Here is a 19,215-nt window from a genome sequence, read left to right as displayed (position 1 = left end):
GTCCTCAAATGTCTTGTTTGTCCACAACTCAACTATATTCAGTAAACTGACACAGAGGATTGAAGAAACTAGAAAATATTTACAATTAAGGGGCCGGAAATGCATCTACTCTTTCTCCCTCATTAAGAAATTGTGAATCTGGCCTGGCCCCGCCATTTTTAAATGAAACTTACAATTCAAATATATTTCAAATAGCAATATATAGTAATGCATACTAACATTTATGCAGGTTTATATTCCTTAGCATATCAAAGATATGTGAATGTTTCCATGTGTGTCAGGACGGCTCTGCTTATATAAGCTTGTTAAAAATGCATAAAAAGCATTTTAGCATTAGCTTTGTCATAGAAGATAATGGATGAGTGATGTTTACAGCAGTGACGTCTTTGCGTCTGTTACATTGTGTGTGTGTGTGTGTGTGTGTGTGTGTGTGTGTTTGCAAAAACTGCTTGCGTGTCAGCATGTATGTGTAATAATAAATCTGTCAACCTGAGTGATGCAGGCCCCGGTGAAGGCCACTATGACAGCCACTACGTTGACCGTGAGCTGGAACTGCAGGAACTTGGAGATGCTATCGTAGACGTTTCGTCCCCACATCACCGCCTTCACAATGCTGCTGAAGTTGTCATCAGTCAGGATGATGTCAGACGCTTCTTTAGCCACGTCTGTTCCCGCAATACCCTGACACAGATTGAGACCGAGTGAGGACGAGGCAGAGACTCAGGGCATGAAAATGCAAGCATTCAAGCAACCAAAATTATATGTGGGGGGCTGCTATCTTAATATTGTGCTAAAAGCTGTGGCCAAAATCCAAAGTACGCTATTCAAAAAAGAATTATTCTAAAAAAATATTATATTTTAAATATATTGGTAATGCATTTATTATTCATGGGAAGAGATAATGAGAAGAACATTTTAAAATCCCTCATGAACATATATACATTGATGTGATTATTTTACTACATATTGTTGCTGTAGAAAGGTTTTAACACTGAATAAACATTAGCGGTGAATAATATATCCCGTCACCATGGCAAAGCCAACATCAGCCTTCTTCAAAGCCGGTCCGTCATTGGTCCCATCTCCCGTTACTGCGACAACCTGCCTCTGTTCTAGGACGGTGCTGTCGATGATGCCTGGACACAAACAGCAAGGAGAAACAGGCTCTGAGTCTGTGTTGATGAATGTGTGTGCATGTGCGTGGGTTAATAAACTTGAGACTCACCTTTTACCAGTGTGTGTTTGTCGGTTGGCGAGGATCGAGCCAACACCCGAAGTTTGGGCCAGATTTTGTCAATACGTTCCTGTTCAATCTGTGAGCCAGGTGGAGAGAAAATAGGGGCAAAAATAGTGTGTGAAGATGAAAAACACCATAGAGAACCCATTAGCTATCATCTTCTTTCACTAGATGTCACTATTGATCCAGAGCCTTGGATCGGGCATAACGCATCAAAGATGCACTGTGAAATTGGATCTTACATAGAATCAGAATATAAAATGGCATCACTTCATCATTATATCCTATTAGACATGCGTGTGAAATGTTGTCAAAATGAGTGTCAGAATTCTGGAGTTATTGGGATCATAGTGACCTTGATCTTGGATCTATGACCTCCAAAATCTAATCAGTTCATCAGTGTACAGTTCATCTTTGCCAAATTTACAGAAATTCCCCCAAGGCATTCCTGAGATATTGCATTCACAAGAACGGGACGGGCCGACTGACAACCCGAAAAAACATAATAGTTAATGTTAAGTGGAAACCTGAATTAGGAATCGAGCTGAAATTTTTATTAATTTATGTAATTAGTTAAGCACAGAATAACAACTTTTTGATAACTGATTAATTGTTTCAGTCATACAAGCAAGGCTGCTAAATACTGCCTGGTTCCCGCTTCTCAAATGAGAGGATTTGCAGCTTTTTCATCATTATATCATCAGACTAAATGATTAATAAATTAAAACAACAGCAGATTAATTGATGATGAAAACAACCGTTAGTTGCAAAGTCATGACAACATCAGCGTAGAGCCTAATGTGAAGCAGGAGGTAACGATCAAAGCTTGTAGTGGTGGGTAAACAAGACGGGCTTGAAAGAGAAATGGTTTAGCATGTAAATAAAAGCAGTTATGTTAGTGGGGTTATCAAACAGGCTCCTCCCACCACAGATCCTTTGTTTACATCCATTTTTAGTTTAATTTTTATTTAATACAGCAACCGAAAACGTCAAGACCTATTTTTAAAATGCTTATAAGAAGTTTTCTCTGCCTTTACTTAACCGTCTTTTAAGATCCCCAACTCACCTCTCCTTTCTCGTTCCTGATTCGTCGGTTGAAGTCTTTGCCCTCTAGACAAATGAAGTCATCCCCGGGGTGAATGATGCCACATTTAGCGGCAATGGCCCTCGCTGTGTTAATGTTATCACCAGTCACCATCCGCACCGTGATGCCTGCACGCTGACACTTACGGATGGCATCAGGCACCTTAGAGAAACCGGCGTAACACAAAGCCAATTACTTAAAACACAGGTTAGAATTTGTGTCAGCACTGAGTACCAGCACTTCTGATAGTTATTAACACATACATTAAAATTATTAATATGCTGATATTTATACCAAAATAGGCTATATATCATGAGTAATTGGGAAAAAGCAATTCATGATAAAATCAGTAATCCAGGACCCCCGTATAGCCCGAATGGAGGGATCCTTTGTGTCATTAACACTTTTTCAGACACTGCGTAGCTGTAAGAAGCCTGATTCACCCCCACAAGAAATGCGTATGAATTAGGCCTGCCAAGAGGAATGTAATAATAACAAGTTAACGACACAATTATTTTTGACGTATGATAAACGCACGCACATTCTGTGATTTGGGCCTCTGCCCGCTCCGTAGTCTGGATCAGGTAATCAGGAATCGATGCAGCGCTACACTGACCGGAAATTAATCCCAGTTACCTCAGGACATCACATTATTTTATTCCACAGTGGAAACTTCGGTCACATGCTTTGACTGTTAAGAAGATGGAGGCAAGACTGTGACCGCGACGTCTCAACTGTGAGATTGTCAGTTGAATCAGGCTCCTTAGATCGAATTGTCGACTATTCTGGGTCACCACTACAAGATATACATGTGAATATATAAATATATCCCAGACACATGTGATGACCATTTCATACAACTGCTGAACCAGGGTACTGCCTTTATGGGTCCAATTCAGGCTAGATTAAGGTTAGAATCACACATTATTGATTGCAGATAGTCCCACTACGAGCTGAAACTCAAAATAAACACGTGCACATACTCTACAGTACCCTACCTCGGGCCGCACAGGGTCCTCTATCCCAACCACGGTGATGCAGGTCAACTCTGTCATTATGTCTGCTTCGTTATCCCAATCTGGCTCTGGATTACCCGGAAGGTCACGGTAAGCAATGCAGATGGTCCTCAACCCCTCACACGCCATTGGCTCAATCACCTTTTAATCAGAAATTATTGAAACTGGGAGCAGGAAGAGGTCAGCAGAATCTCCCCATCCATCAAACTACAGGCTGCTTAACTGCTTGCATTGAGTTTGCTGTTTTTTTTACATCAGATGACTTTTTGAGAACCAAGCAGCAGAGGGAAGACAATATGATGCAAAGAGGGGGTGACACAAAGCTGCTATAATGTAAACTGAACAACTGAACTGTAAGAAAGTTATGTGTGGAGGAGGGTTATTTTCCACCCGGCACAAGCTGTGTTCTCTGGAGCCAAATTTAGGTCAGTCAGCATGTCAGTCAATGAAACAATGCTAGCGCAGCATGCATAGGCTAATCTGCTGTATGTGGAACAACGTAAGTGTTTTGCTGCTAAATATTTTATGTACAAGTAGATTGATCTAACAAAGCGGTTTTATGCTTGAGTTTTCTTGCTGAGAGTTAGATGAGAAGCAAGAAAGCGTATGAGTATTTCCTGACATGTTAGACTATTCCTTTAAGTATTTTTTGGGGGGTATCTTTGCATTAATGACACAGAAATCCGACATGAAATACATGTGTAGGAGAGAGAGAGATATGAGAAGACATGTAACAAAGGTCCCTGGCTTAGCGGATGTTGCAACGACATGGTCAGCATCTTAAATCACAAAATGAAATGAAGTTAGAATGGCACATTGAAGACACTATTCTGCACATCAGAGTTTTAAGTAATCAAGTCTCACCTGTTTGACCATCTCATCTCTGTCACGTGGGCGGAACGTGCGCGCTTCACCATTGGCATCTAGGATGAAGCAACACCTAGAGAGAGAGGGATAGACGATAGTGAGAGAGAGAAAAAAGACTTGTGAGTAGAACATATTTTCTCTCTTACGTTCAAACCTTTTAACCCTGTTCCCTATGAGCTACTGTTGCCTCTATTTATTCACACAATCTAATGTCACCCCAGACCACTTCCGCCTGCACCTCCACCATCCTCTTCCAAGACCACTTCCGCCTGAACCTCCACCATCCTCCTCCAAGACCACTTCCACCTGAACCTCCACCATCCTCCTCCAAAACTCACTTCTTGAGCATGATCTCAGAGGCTCCTTTGCTGTAGAGGCGGAAGGACCCATCAGGCAGCTTGATCACCGTACACATGGATTTACGCACTGAGTTGAATGTATACACCTGAGAGAGGGGGGGGGGGGGGGGACATGTATGATTTAAAATAGTCACATTTTGAGTAAAGTCTGGACAACAGGAGTACATTTCCAGAGTACATAATTGCCTAGTTTTGCTTTGCCAGACCCTCCTCCAAAAGCACACTGGAGAAGAGTCTGGCTACTCCAAATAGCATTTCAGGATGGGAAGATAACTTGCTCTGGTTTATTGACATTTCTTTAAACCAATCACAATCGTCTTGAGCGGTGTCTTTCTCTTTGACTCTGGGAGGAGCTAAACACTGGAGAAAAGCCGCTTTGCTGCTGCAAAAGTGCTCAGAAGTAACTTGTTTTAGTTGTTTTAAGTGTACTTTAAAAGTTATTTTAGTCCTGCAACAGTAAACTCAGATTGGACACATAGTCTAGCTAGCTGTCTGGATTGACCCTGCAGAGATCTGAGGAGCTGTTAACCATATTCCTCAGAAACCAACACAAAGGAAGCCCAAGGCAAGGATATCTGGCCTAAATGAGTGAAATCCGGCATACTACCAAACTACATGCTAAAAATGGCAGAAAATGTGGATTGTGCAACACGGCTGGCCTGCTTGGTTCTTTCTATGAATGACTGTAAAAATTGACAAAGAATACTGTATGTTTATTTATTATCTAACTGGGATGTTGGGCGATTGGCGTGGATTTCCCATGGACGTAGTGCACAGGGTGCACGGACACTGTGCAATACAAGCAACTGAGGTTTAAAGGAACATGCCGAGTTATTGGGACTTTAGCTTTTTCACCGTATCCCCCAGAGTTAGGCGAGTTGATACATAGCCTTCACATCTCCATGAATGCTGTAACTCTGTCTGACACCCCCAGCATTAGCTTAACCTAGCAAAGATCCTGCAGGTAACCGGTTCCAACTAGCTACTGCGCCCAATAAGTGACAAAATAACGCCAACATGCATATATTTACATGTGATCTGTATAGTTACAGGGTGTACAAATAACAAGGTCACAGGAGACACTTCAATTCTAACCGTTTACTAACTGGGAATTATATTTTCACAAAGGCAAAGTATGTAAATAGGAACATGTTGGCGTTATTTAGTCACTTATTTGGAGTTGGATCTGTGCTAGGCTAAGCTAACGCTGGGGGTGTCAGACAGAGTTACAGCACGCAAGGAGAGGAGAGGGGGATGTATCAACTTGTATACTATATCGACTTAAATAGCTCACAAAACTGTATTGTGTGAACAGTTAACTTCATTTGATATTGTATGCAGCGTTTTCTTTAGCGGGCTGCAAATGTTCCACCAAAACTAGTTCCTTCCCGAGACTATTTTGCAGAGCCACCATCGCTAGCAGTTTCTTTTCTCACATCCTGAATATTTGTGTAGAGGAGCCAGACCTTACTCTGCATCGCTGAGGTGATAGGTCTGGCAATGTGAGACTTCAGGTAGACAGACGTATTCCTGACTAGAAGGTTCCAGGCAGCACACGCTTGTTTATCAAATGTCATTTTAGTTGTATTATAAACCCTGTAAGAGCCTATGTGGTTTTAATAGACACTTGTTTGGTACAATTAACACTCATATTTTCTCATATTAGTTAGTGTAGAACATGTAGTGACTCTAAATCGGAAGATAACCCGGAATGTGTGGTCCTTGTGCACTATACAATACAACACAGCGCAGAGTTAGATGCACTACATCATCACAAGTGCAACAGACTGGATTATGTATTTCGACCCAGTGGGTCTGCAAGTGTGCTAAGATACCATTTGAGCTCCAATCTGTGATATTAAATCAGGTTTGTGTTACTTTATTTGTACCTGTAGGCCAATTTGTTTTGCTGCAAGAATAAGACATCCATTGAAAACTGGATGAAACTTTACACATAAAACTATAAAAAAAACGGATACTACTAAGTACTCAAGGTTCCACCAATCAGGACATAAAAGAGAGAGAAATATAAATAAGTGAAATAAAAATCATTCAAATAAAAATTTAGATAAAAGCAGGTTTTAAAAAAAACTGAATAATGCTCCTGTCATGTGTGTGTAAATATCGCTACAGCTTGTTCAGCTCAGTGATAGCAGAAGGAACAAAGTTATTTTTGTGCCGCTTTGTTTGACACCTTGGGACTAAAACTGCGCCTGTAAAGCACATTGCCAAACTAAGTATTTCTTCTACTATTGCCTTTTGTTTATTTATTCATCGATTTAAGGAAATATGTACTCAGGGTGAATATCAAATCAGGCTGTTTTAACGCTATTTTTTTTTTTTGTTCAATGAAAAATGTTGGAAATATTCTCCTTTCATTTGTCATAAATTCAACAAGAGATTTTTTGTATTTTAGCAGAATACTGAAAGCAGCAGAAATGCAGAACTGAGAACACTTTAATATCTGTTCATTTATCACAAGCAATATCGCTGTTGTGATATTCAACAGTGTTATCACATATTTTCCTCATATCGTGCAGCCCTGATATCAAATACCTCTTCATTTGTCACGTTAAAAACTATAACTAGAAAAGGGGGATGTGGTGCATGGTTCCCTACCTTGTACAGTCTCTCCTCGGGGATCTGCTCTCTGACGGGGGCGTAGTCCTGCTGTAGGTCTAATACAAATCCCAGAAGGCCACACTCCGTCTTGTTGCCCACCTGCTTAGCCAGACCCCCCTCCACATCAGGCGGCTGATACAGAGTGAGATTGAAGCGAGTTGGGGTCGTAGATTAGGCAGACAGATAAGGAGTCAAGAGAGGGATGAGGCATGAGGAAACAAAAGAGGATGGCATTAAAACAAAAGCACGGAAGTTGACTACGGTTAACTAAGGACTACTAAAGGTTCTGCAGAAAAAAAGAACAAAGCCAGAACAGCGGTATCTCTGTGTGTGCATGACTCACTAAGATCTTGGAGGTGTACGCGCTGTTAATAGCGATAGCATTGACTAATAGATCCAGTGTCCGGGGGTTGATCTGTCCGGGGTCAGGGACCGCACGGTGATGCACGTCACCTGCGGAACAACAATCTAACTTTAATACAAATGAATTAGATTGTCTGTACATTCAGCCTACATGCTATCTCCATCTGCTCTCTGTTCCTCTGTCATAAATAACACATATGATTGGATCATGATCAGTTTATGTGGACACATTTCTGCGTATTTATCTCCCATCTGTGACCTGAAAATGGAAATAGATAAATAAATCTAAAAAATAAATAAACAGCATGTCTGCCATTAAAATGAAGTGTAGTTTGCTTGGTTTCAGTTGGGTGTTTTAAGGGATATAATGGCCTATTAGAAAAAGAAAAGGTACAGGGAATCAGGTTTTTTACAATATACTATAACAAAATTGAAAATAAGCAGTGAAAAATAGTTTTAGTAAACTTACAAAAAAAAATAAAAAATAAAACCTTCAATTAGAATTAGAATTAGAAAACTATTAAAAGTACCTCATACAAGTGCTCCTTAAAAAATCCCTTTGAGGCACACTAGGCTGCCACTGATCTAACCCCATAACATGACATGGTGCTCTTTCGATGCTTTTATATAGACTTTAATGGTTCCCTAATCCCATATCTGTCTCTTTCCCAAAATTCAGCCTTGGTGCAGAATTACAGCCACTAGAGCCAGTCCCACAATGAGCTGTCCTTAGTATGTGCCATTTCTGAGTTTGTAGTTCTGTGCAAAAGAGAGAAAGGGGAGGTAACCTTGCTCCTTACGACCTCATAAGGGGCAAGATTACAGATTGTCCCGTCTCAAAGGCAGAGCAGGACACCCAGGGCTCGGTTTACACCTATCACCATTTCTAGCCGCTGGGGGACCATAGGCAGGCTGGGGGAACTCATATTAATGTTAAAAAACCTCATAAAGTAAAGTTTTCATATCATTGGACCTTTAAGTAAAATCATTTGTTCAATCTTAGCATTACATTGTGTTTTCATTTAATGTAATCCCAGACAGCACAGATAATAAATAAAGCCATGCTTGGTAAAATGATTTTATTTAATATTATTTATGAAGTTTTGCTTTTTACCCACCTATGTGAGACTGGACCACAGTCATGCGGTTGGTGGTGAGGGTGCCGGTCTTGTCGGAGCAGATGGCCGTGGCGTTGCCCATGGTCTCGCAAGCATCCAGGTGGCGTACAAGGTTGTTGTCCTTCATCATTTTCTACAAATGAGATAGTGATGGAGAACAGAGGGATGTGTGATGGGCGTGATGGAAGGGTGAGAAGGGAGTGAATGAGAGACAGCAGAGGGACAGAGACAGAGAGAATTGGATTGATGGAAGAAAGGAGAGAGGGAGGCAGGGTAAAAACAGGAAGTGTGAAAATTGAGGGGCAAAAAACCCCGCTTTATTTCACTCAAGATATTTTTTATGAATGACTTATGCAAAGATTGATATTGACCTGGTGTGTGTAAAGAATTGTGTGAATTTGCAGAGTGAATTTACTACCTTATACCGCAGTTTGCTGAAATTATCTGCACACTCTGATTAAACATCTGAACGATAATTCTTTAAAAACCGATTCATGCAATATTTCAGTTCTAGTATTGTCAGATCTAAGTGCTGCTTTTGACACAGTTGACAAAACGAACGACTCTAGGGGGACAGTAAAGTATATTGTATTGTATTGAACAATACAATACTACTGGGAGAGCCCTTAACAGCTCCTACATTTCCATTTGCTAAGCATGCGGGTAGTTGTACCTTGACAGAGTAAGCCAGAGAGATGGTGACAGCGAGAGGTAAACCTTCTGGGACAGCCACTACCAGCACCGTTACTCCAATGATGAAGAACTTGACAAAGTACTGGATGTAGACCGGAGTACACTCTGTCAACCACGTGTGACCTGCAACAAAAACCATACATTACTGGCAAACAAACGTACTACTTTAAAGAGTGAGTTATACTCAGCAGAGGGGAAAATATTGACCGTAACAGGGAAAATTGTAAAATGTGCCAGTGGAGTGAAAGAGGTGCATCCTGGGATAGTACGTGTGTTTTTATGGGAAGTTTTATACACACGAACCTTCAACGACAAACGTGTTGATGACAAAGTACAACACCAGAATGATGACGGTGATGGCTGACATCACCAAACCTGCAGGGAGAATCAAAGAAAGGAATCAGTGTCTCAGTCCGACTTTGTTAACTATCTATGTTTTATTTTTCGTGGCTCTGAAATAATGCATGCCTGGTGAATAGAGAAAAGCTTCGTTATTTACTTCACTTTTCTACCTGTGGGATCGCATTTCATCACATTTTATCGCCCTTTCTCATGTTATTATGCAGTAATAAAACATAGTCTTAGTAGCCTCTTTTCTCTTCTCTCTCTTCCTGCTATTTTATTTTTATTTGTGTTACTTTATGACTCCTTTTGCTTTGATTTTACTTGTTGTGCGGCCCACTTCCATTTTACAGCACTTTGGTCAACTCTGGTTGTTTTAAACATGCTATATAAATAAACTTGACATGACTTGACTTTTTGCATATATTAGCTTCTGTATTTACTGTTTACTTAATTATAATATTTAATATGTTTATTTGTGCACCAACCACCTAGGTAAATTATTCACTGCATTTATTGCCAAGTGTTACTTGGCAATAAATCCCTTTCTGAGTCTAAAACTTCACATCTTAAGTGCAAAGTTTCACACAACTCCCACAATTTATGTCTCATATTCAGAAAGAACTTTTCTCTACGTCATTGCCCCAGAAGCTCTGTGGGACTGACGGCACAGAATTGACTGGGTGTGTTAATTGTTTAAATAAAAAGTTACGTTACAGCTGCTAGTAGAGTCCAAAGATTAGATTGACAGTCCTTTACCTGCTTTGCCAATTTGAACAGCGAGTTTGGTGAGCTTGCCCTGCAACACACTCTTCTCCTTTTTCGGAACGCTGGTCTTCTTCTTCTCTCTGTCCTCGACCTCTCCTCCCTCTGCACTTTTCAGGGGTTGCATCTCCATGGCAACACCCCCGTCTTGCTTCTTGGCTGAAACACAAACACACACAAAAATCATATAATCATAAACACTCTTTTCAGCACTGTACCTGCAGATGAAGTAGAATCAAGTAAGTAAGAAGAAAGAAGATGAAGTAAGCACATCCTACACCCAAACCAAGCTTTACACACAAACACTCACACAAAAACACACACACACACACACACACACACGCACACACACACACACACACACACACACACACACACACACACACACACACACACTGTATACACGCGTCATGAGCTTTTAAATGAGCTTTACCTTTGTTCTGATTGTTCTCCACAGCTCCATCAGGTTGTTTTCCTGAGAGAAAGGGAGGGTGATTTAGGAATAGAAAGACAAACATATGAAAGAGAAGTGGTCACATGAGTGCCGAATCAGAGTCACCTAAGTTCTGATCAGAGCTCTGATCTTAGGACAGTCAAAGACACACTTCCAGAAACAGAAAAACCACAAAGAAACAATACTAAAGGGAAGAATAATAAAGGTACACACATCTTCATACACAGGGTCAAGAGACTGAGAGACATTTTCATTTGTATAAGTCCATCATAGGTCACTGTCACTTTCACTGCACTGTGTGCTGGGGTCCATTCATTGGCTGAGGAAAGGAACGGGGCGGGCAGACAACGTAATGCTCACATACCATTGGTGACTGTGCTGAAATTGGCCTCTGTGGAGATGAGCAACTGAGTACTGTCCTCTGTTTGGGGGAATGTGTGAGGAAAGAAAGGTTTCGGGGCATGTGAGAAGATTTGACAAAAAGGGAAAACAAAAGAGAGCAAAGAGGGAAAAATAAAAAACTCAAGTAGTAAATGTGTTTGCACGCACAACTCTACCAGTAGATTGTAGATGGCTAAATAGACAAAAATCTATTGAATAAAACCCCCAATCTGAAATGAGAGACGATTCAAAGAGAACAGTATATAGCCCAGTAGAAAACCCACATTGCATGCGGAAAAACTAGTTAACAAGTTATGGCATTTGTAGAAGTCTCATGAATAATTTATCAGCTCCAGTAAATGTTTGTCTGAATTATCCAGCCCACAAAGGCTGCTGCACTCATATGAAAATAAACACGAAACACGATTTCTTTTTTTAATAGAATAAGCATCATCAGCTAATTTGCCGCTGTCCATTTCTGCATTCCAGGATGCGAACAGTTCTCACATTCCCGTGCATAAATGGGAACTGCAGTGGTGGAGGCATGGATGAGTCCACTGGTAATGATATTAACCTTAAGTGCTTCTGAAAGTATGGGTACCCTCTGTTGTTGTCTGCAGCTCTGCTCTGACTGCAGGGCCCTTCCAAAACAAATTTGAGCACATACTAATGCTTCATGCATTGCCCAACCAACACTCTTCCCTGAATCCCACTGGCTCACTCGCTCTCCCCTGCTCTTTCAATAATTGATTCAATCTGAAGCCTCTCTCTCTCTCTCTCTCTGTCTCTCTCTCAGATTAAAGGAGGGAGGGAAAAACACGTGAGAGCAAAGGGGGAAGATAGGAAAGTGAAAGAGGGCACAGTGGTGGGGTAAACAAGAGACCAAGGGAGGAAAAATAGAATAAAAGTGGAAAGGCAGAGAGAGAGAGAGAGAGAGGGAGCAGGAGAACGAGAGGGATGGAGAGGATGTGGGCTAAATTATGGATGGGGTTAAACTGGTGTGTTTCCTGTTAAAGCTCTTATCGGTAATCAGTTAGGCACCCAACTAACTCTACACACACACACACACACACACACACACACACACATCCACACACACGCACACACACCTACACACGCACACACACTGCGATGTATTCATTTATGGTTATGGTGGAGATGTATGAGAGAGACTTTCTTCTTTCCTGGGTTTTGTTAGCATCTGTTTACTTCTTTTCTGGTTTGCATATATTCCATGAAGGAAACCATTTTGTCTTCTGTGGTTTCACTACATATTAACTCTGTTCATCATTCTTGCAATATGAGTAGATAAAACTACTGAAAAGGTGCAGTGCATGTTCAACAACATAATCGCTACCTTTCTGTCTTTACAGCCCGAAAACATCCCAACAAATATTGCGCCCCATTACTAGTTTGTCTCCTTCACTTACCTTTCTTGTCCTTCCCTTCTTCCTCCAGCTCTCCAGCACCCAGCAGGGTGAAGATGATGCCCGTCTGCGAGTTGACACCAACAGCTGTCACCAGCATCTTGCCCGAGCCCTCCATCACATGGGTACCTTAACGTCCAAATAGATTCAATTAAGAGAGAGTGGTGCTTGCAAAGTGGCAGCCCCAAGTGGTCACAGATATGAAACAACAACGTGTGATCTTGCACATTTTTGTAAGGTTCTTTGTCAATGTTTACTTAATGCACAACATACATACATTACAAAAAATGGTCTGATCTGCTCTCTGTACTTGGCAGGGAAGAAGTTCCGAAAGCTAAGCTCAACACGATACATCGTCATTCAGGCAGAGGAAAAAACTAATTTGATAAAGATGAAGCCCTTTGGAGTGTACGGTACCTAAAGCATTTTTTCCTGAAGTCATGGTTATCTTAATAATTAAGGCTGGAAATGTATGTCCGTGAGTGATTGAGTCCGTCCAGCTGTCTGTCTCGCAAATGTGGTGTATGCAAATTACGTCACACACAGCACACGGAAGTCAGCCGTAATCCGTCTGCAGCGAGGCGTCTATTTGGAAATTAGCATCACCGCTGTGTGTTTCACTGTGTATTTGAGCGTGGATGCTGGATTTACCACCAACAGTCAATGAGCACGAGCGGATATCCTACAGGAATACCGTTGCAACTCAAATTGTTGATGTGTGTTTTCTTTGTTTTCAGCTGTGATTTTGTGTGGTGTGGAGATATGTTAATATTCTGACTTTTATTTTTATTTTTTAAATTGTTTAAAATCTGTGGACAGCTCTTTGCGCGTGGGCCTGCCTATGACACTAATAACTAATCTACCTTAATTAAATCACCATTATGTAACTGTTTTACAACAATCAGTTTGACTGAAGGAACAACCTAGATTTACTGAATTAAGAATATTATTAAAGGACAATTCCGGGCAATTTTTACGTTGATCTTGCCGGTCGTTAGCTTGTCCTGTTAGCTGCTAGCTGTTAGCTGCTAGCTGCCGTCCGTGATGTTCAACCAGGCTCTGTGATAATCATCAAACACCAGCTATGTGTCTATTTGTAGCTCATCCATTTTGTGTGTGATCGATCTAGTGTTGGTGAATAGGAGGCTTGGCAGTGTCGATTTGTGTCGTAGTTCCCTTATCCGTGTTAGCAGCATACTTACTTCTCGTAGCAATCTGTACACTGTTTACTTTAAAAAAAATATGTATATTTATTTAGCATGTTTGTTTTGTCCATATGTGCTTCTGCTGTGTTCCCCAAGTAGTAGGACAGTTAGCTGCTACAATGAGGTTTTTCAAGATCAACACAGAAATCTGCCGTAATTTAAACATTTAAACATAATTTAAACACTTTAAACATAATACTGGGCTTCTCTACCAGTACTCTGTGACTCCATTACACGCCTTGCCCTCATCATGGTCAATGACAGCAATCACCCTCTATATCCAGGACTCTGAGGTGTAGAAGGACTCGCTTTGGCAGAAGTTTTCTGGTATCTGTTGATGTACTCGTCTGTGTATATTGCCATGTGCATTAAACAGGCTGTGGTAATAAATCCCCCCCATGGGACAATAAATATATATCTATCTATAAAAAACATAAAACCTTATTTTGTTACTAGTCAATACAGCTCAAGACAAAGTGTGAAAACCAACCTGAGAGCAGCATGGGGTCCTTCTCCACAGACTTGCGTACGTGGTCAGACTCTCCTGTAAGAGAGCTCTCGTCTATCTTCAGATCGTTGCCTTGGACCAAGACACCATCGGCTGGCAGCAGGTCCCCTGGACACAGATGGGCACAGATCAGTGTTTGACTCACCTCGTAGCTTAAGGCTTTTTTGGTTAGGGACATGTCAACAGGGACATTTATGTCTCAGTACCTCTTGTGGACATACTAGGTAATACATACAACTACATGTTACAGAGATATATATAGTACAGTTATAGCAGGAATAGTCAACATTGTAGGAACATGGTTTTTGCTTAGAGTTAGATTGGAAGGTCGATATATTACTATTGTGTCTTTGCACTAAATATGAACGGATGATGAAATGATTTCTTGCATACAAGAAAATGAATAAGCCTATTTTCCAAAATGTCAAACTATTCCTTGGGAATTTTTCTCTATTACATTTTTTTGAAGCACAAAAGCCAAAAAAAAGACCTGACAGAAACGTTACATGAATGGATTAATTGGCAGTGAAAATGTTTGTACTTTTACTTTGCATGGTTCTTGTTTGAAAAAGAGCTGATTTATTGTTTTTGTGCTACACATGCAGGTTTTACCCAGTTTTACCATTTTAAGTCAATGATGAAAAGAGTGCTCAAATGAGGAAGCGTTTCAAAAAATACTTTAAAAAATACAAAAAACTTCACTTTAATACAGTTAATTTATTGTAAGTAAGTAGATTTTTTGTCGGAGACATTTGTCAAAATCATGATTATCAGTATAACTGTAGAAGTTTTTTTTAAAGGTGAAAAATGTGCATTCTTTTGACTGTTTCCCAGCTGGTCTAAAAAAAAAAAACTGCAATTTTAAAACATCAGTTTTGCATCTTGTAGCTTGTGGTTTCTTAACCCTCATGTTGTCTTCGGGTCAAATTTGACCCATTTCAAAGTTTTTTTTTATATCCGAAATACGGGTGAAAAATGTTGGAAAAAGCGGCAAAATCGATTAAAAAAGAAAAATCAAAAATACCAAAAAAACTTTGGAAAAAGCAACAAAAACGTTGAGATAAGGGGACAAACGTTTTTCATGGTCACAAGGAAGACAACACAAGGGTTAAGTTATTATATATTGTGTACAATTAAGCATTTAATTAAAAAATATATATAAATGGATTAATCGATAGTGAAAATATTAGTAAGTTGCTGCCCTTTGTAAAATAAGCTTTTGTGATGGCTTCTTACCGTATTTGACCTGCGCCACGTCCCCCACCACCATGTCAGCCACTGGGATCTGGATGACATTTCCTTTACGCACGACTGTGACCCTCTGTTCCTGTTCGATCCGACTCTGTAGACCGCGAAACTGCTTCTCTTTGGACCAGTCGTTAAACGCCGTCACCAGGACGACACACACAACAGACAGCAGGATAGCCGCACCCTCAATCCAGCCAGTGTCGCCCTCGCCTTCGTCCTCCGCCGCCCCCGACACAACCCCACATGCTGGAGAGATGGGAAACGGAGGAGAGTTTTTTTTTTTTATTTAACCAGGAAGAGACTCACTGAGATCAAAAATCTCTTTTTTAAGAATTTCCTGGCCAAGACAGGCAGCAGCAGTACAACCAAAATCCACTAAAACACTAAAAACTAAATACTGGCAATACTGAAAAATAACTGAAACAGCAAATCAAAGTCAACCACAATCCTAAACGCGTCAGTCAAAACATCCACAGCCAGATGTGTATGCCACCAAGTCAATCAACATCCTCTTAAAAGCAACCAATGAGAACAGCTCATTAAGTTTCATGGATTTCTGCAACTTGTTCCAAGGTTAAAGTCAGGGTTAGGGTTACAAAAACACTACATAAGCTTGTTTTAATACTCTGTTTCACCCTTCTCCCTTTACTCTTGCTCTTACTTTGCTCAATGAGGGGCCAAAACTCTTCTTTAAATTCCTTAATGTATTCTGATGATGAATCATATTCTTTCTCACCTCTCTATAGCTGCGTTCAAAACCGTTCCCTAGCACGGAAATAATGCACTATATAGCGTAGTGGCTTTCGAATTCTCCGTGGTTAATTTGATTCACTATAGAGTGCACTATAAAATACCCACAATGTTATGCTAATTAGAGTGTAATGTACATCGTTGTCAAGCAGAAGCACCCGCAACAACTGAAATGTGACATGCAACATATATACAACCTCCTGAGTGCTCGCTTTGTTTCAGTATTGGAAGTCATTTTGAGAACGGTTTAAACAGCTTATTTCTCTCTCTTCTTCTATTGCCCTTACTGCCCGACTTCGTCTCACACCCTCCCAAACCATCCTCCCCGCCCCCTCTGGCCCCAGCCTCACCCTCGGTATCCCCCCCGGGAGGCTGGTAGAAAGAGAGGCCGAGGGAGATGATGGCGGCCGCCTCCAAGATGATAAGTGTGACGTCCTGTAAGGCCTCCCACACGAGCTCCAGGAAGGTCTTGGCCTTCTTCGGGGGAATGAAGTTTTGGCCGAAAATTTGGCCCCGGCGCTCCAGGTCTGCCGGGTCCCCACTGAGACCTGAGAGACGGAGACAGAGGATGGGACAGAGAGACAGACATCGGGAGAAAAAGAGGGGGGGGGGTGGGGGGGGGAAGAAAGGCTGAGATGTTAGCAAATTTATTGTTGTGAAAAAGAAAACCGAAATTCACATGGCAGTAGTGATAAAAAACAACAACACATCTGCCCACACAGTGGCAAATTCCCAATTCAAGTAACTTTCATGCTAATTTAAACAGGGCTGGGGACCTTTATACCTTGGCGCATTGCTATTATGATGGTGGATTTGCACCGTAATATTTAGGGTTCAAACAGAATGCTTCAAAATGCAAACTTTGTAAGGCCACGTCCCCCACATTGTAAGTCCGATTGGCTTGAAATTCCTCACACAGGTGCAGCTTAATGTGCTCTATAAAAAAGCCTCAAGGACTATTAAGGTCCGCCTAGAAAATATTTGCGCCATTTTGAATTCTTTTGAAAAACACATTTTTGAGATGTCCTCCAACACCGTAGTTCAGGGAACAATCAATGGATCAAGCTTAATACAAGTTATGTAAAACATGTCAATATCTGAATTACTTTTCAAGTTATTGACCAATGGACTTTGAAAGGGGCGTGGCTCTGGACATAAATAAACATAAATCCGCAATCGTAAGGCCAATCTTCACAAATCTCTCAAGATATATCCTCATAAGTACCTGAACCACACCCTGAAAGTTTCATTCGAATTTAAGACCAGGTGGCGCTTTAAATGCAAATAACCTGCAGGTAATATAGCGCCAGTCAGGCTAAACATGACTAAATGTTTGTCCAGTCAATACAAAACGTCCAGGAAATGTCCAAATCAAGGTTTGAGCATGAAATCGCAGCTTGCAGCTTTATTAACAACTGTTTTTGTGTTGGTCATCTTCTTTTCTCAAATTGCCGTGAGATGGACTGCTTTAAATAGCAAGACACTTGCGTTGGGCTTGGAGCAGCGCAGGGTGCAAGATAAGACCCTATCTGCACAATCAGAACAAAAAACAATGGAGGAAGTAGATATTTAGATCCTTTAGGTAAAAATACTAATTTCATAGTGTAAAAAATACTCCACAACATGTAAAAGTCCTGCATTTAAAAACATCACTTAAGTAAAAGTATGTAAGTAAAATCAAGAAAATGTATTAAAAGTAAAAGTACTCAATGCGGAAAAATCTACACATTTGAAAAAGTTGGAAATGTAAATTTTCTTACATTTCTTAAATAAATTAAAATAGTTTTCATGTCAGCTGTACTTGTAGGTCTATATATTGTTGGGTTTAAACACTTACAGAACAATATCAGTTTGTAAAGTAACTGGCAAAGTTTTAACTACAGGCCCATTATAAACCTCTGAAATGTAGTGGAGTAGAAGTAGAAAGTGCCATGAAAATAAAAGACTCCTGTAAAGTGCAAGTATCTCAAAATTGTACTTTTGATTGGATTAAAATGTTACTGCAGGTCTATAAACCACTGAACAGTTGTGGACTGCATCCATTCTTAACTTAAATTCTTAACTATTCATTCTTGTCCTTAAATGTTCTCTTACTGGCTTTTTATTAATGATTTTAATGTCTATTTTATTATGTATATATTATAAATATAAGTCAATTTGAACTATTCTTTCATTGTCTCTTGAATGTACTTTTATGTTTATGTTTACAATGTGTTTAAATGCCTCTGTAAAGCATTTTGAGTTTAAAATAGTTAAAAATAGTATAAAACACAAAAAAACATAGTAAAATCTATGACTCATCCAACTTTACTTTCCTCCCACCAAACTTTTCCTCTCTCATCTCCATCCTCCCCCCTTCAACCTCAACCTTAAATAATTGAGTTACCATGGTGACCATGATATCAGGTCCAGGCCCGCCTCGCTCTAACAGGTTTCTGCCTAGCAACAGGTGATGTCATTCCTCCAAGTGTGCTCGGTTTGGAGCAGAGCTTTCTTTCTATTCATTTCGTTTTTGATTGGCTGGGGAGGGGCTGCACTGTGGTTGGGCCAGATCGTCGACTATCTTTATGTCCGTTTGCCGGTCTGTGTGTTCGGAGACATCCTGGTCCACTGCTTGCTGCAGGGAGCCATATGTAGTGTTGTGTAGCAATATGAAGCTCAACAGGGTTCAAGCCAAGGCGAGGCACACAGAGACCGAGAGAGAGAAAAACAGGTGACCTTATGCTGAGTAATCGTAGTGAGCTGCATCCTCCCTCCATTCCTCATCCATCCCCTT

General features: G+C 40.6%; 1 protein-coding gene across 2 annotated transcripts in view; it reads right to left on the bottom strand.

Moving 5' to 3' along the window:
* Positions 1 to 19,215, bottom strand: part of atp2b3b (ATPase plasma membrane Ca2+ transporting 3b) — a 53,536-nt gene that overhangs the window by 19,412 nt on the left and 14,909 nt on the right. The window contains exons 3-21 of one of the 2 annotated variants that reach the window (XM_034875822.1): positions 16,790 to 16,987; positions 15,678 to 15,935; positions 14,424 to 14,549; positions 12,732 to 12,857; positions 11,285 to 11,341; positions 10,900 to 10,941; positions 10,461 to 10,625; positions 9,663 to 9,734; positions 9,340 to 9,482; positions 8,667 to 8,799; positions 7,529 to 7,638; positions 7,183 to 7,317; positions 4,543 to 4,649; positions 4,202 to 4,277; positions 3,320 to 3,478; positions 2,304 to 2,483; positions 1,226 to 1,313; positions 1,030 to 1,136; positions 490 to 681 (exon numbers count right to left, since the gene is read on the bottom strand). In XM_034875822.1, the coding sequence (XP_034731713.1) occupies positions 490 to 681; positions 1,030 to 1,136; positions 1,226 to 1,313; positions 2,304 to 2,483; positions 3,320 to 3,478; positions 4,202 to 4,277; positions 4,543 to 4,649; positions 7,183 to 7,317; positions 7,529 to 7,638; positions 8,667 to 8,799; positions 9,340 to 9,482; positions 9,663 to 9,734; positions 10,461 to 10,625; positions 10,900 to 10,941; positions 11,285 to 11,341; positions 12,732 to 12,857; positions 14,424 to 14,549; positions 15,678 to 15,935; positions 16,790 to 16,987 (2,474 nt within the window). The remainder of the gene's footprint in view (positions 1 to 489; positions 682 to 1,029; positions 1,137 to 1,225; positions 1,314 to 2,303; positions 2,484 to 3,319; positions 3,479 to 4,201; positions 4,278 to 4,542; positions 4,650 to 7,182; positions 7,318 to 7,528; positions 7,639 to 8,666; positions 8,800 to 9,339; positions 9,483 to 9,662; positions 9,735 to 10,460; positions 10,626 to 10,899; positions 10,942 to 11,284; positions 11,342 to 12,731; positions 12,858 to 14,423; positions 14,550 to 15,677; positions 15,936 to 16,789; positions 16,988 to 19,215) is intronic. The other variant, XM_034875823.1, reaches the window with a different exon arrangement.

This window comes from Etheostoma cragini, chromosome 7, assembly GCF_013103735.1.
Source record: "Etheostoma cragini isolate CJK2018 chromosome 7, CSU_Ecrag_1.0, whole genome shotgun sequence".
NCBI lineage: Eukaryota > Metazoa > Chordata > Actinopteri > Perciformes > Percidae > Etheostoma > Etheostoma cragini.
This window is presented reverse-complemented; position numbering and strand designations above follow the sequence as displayed.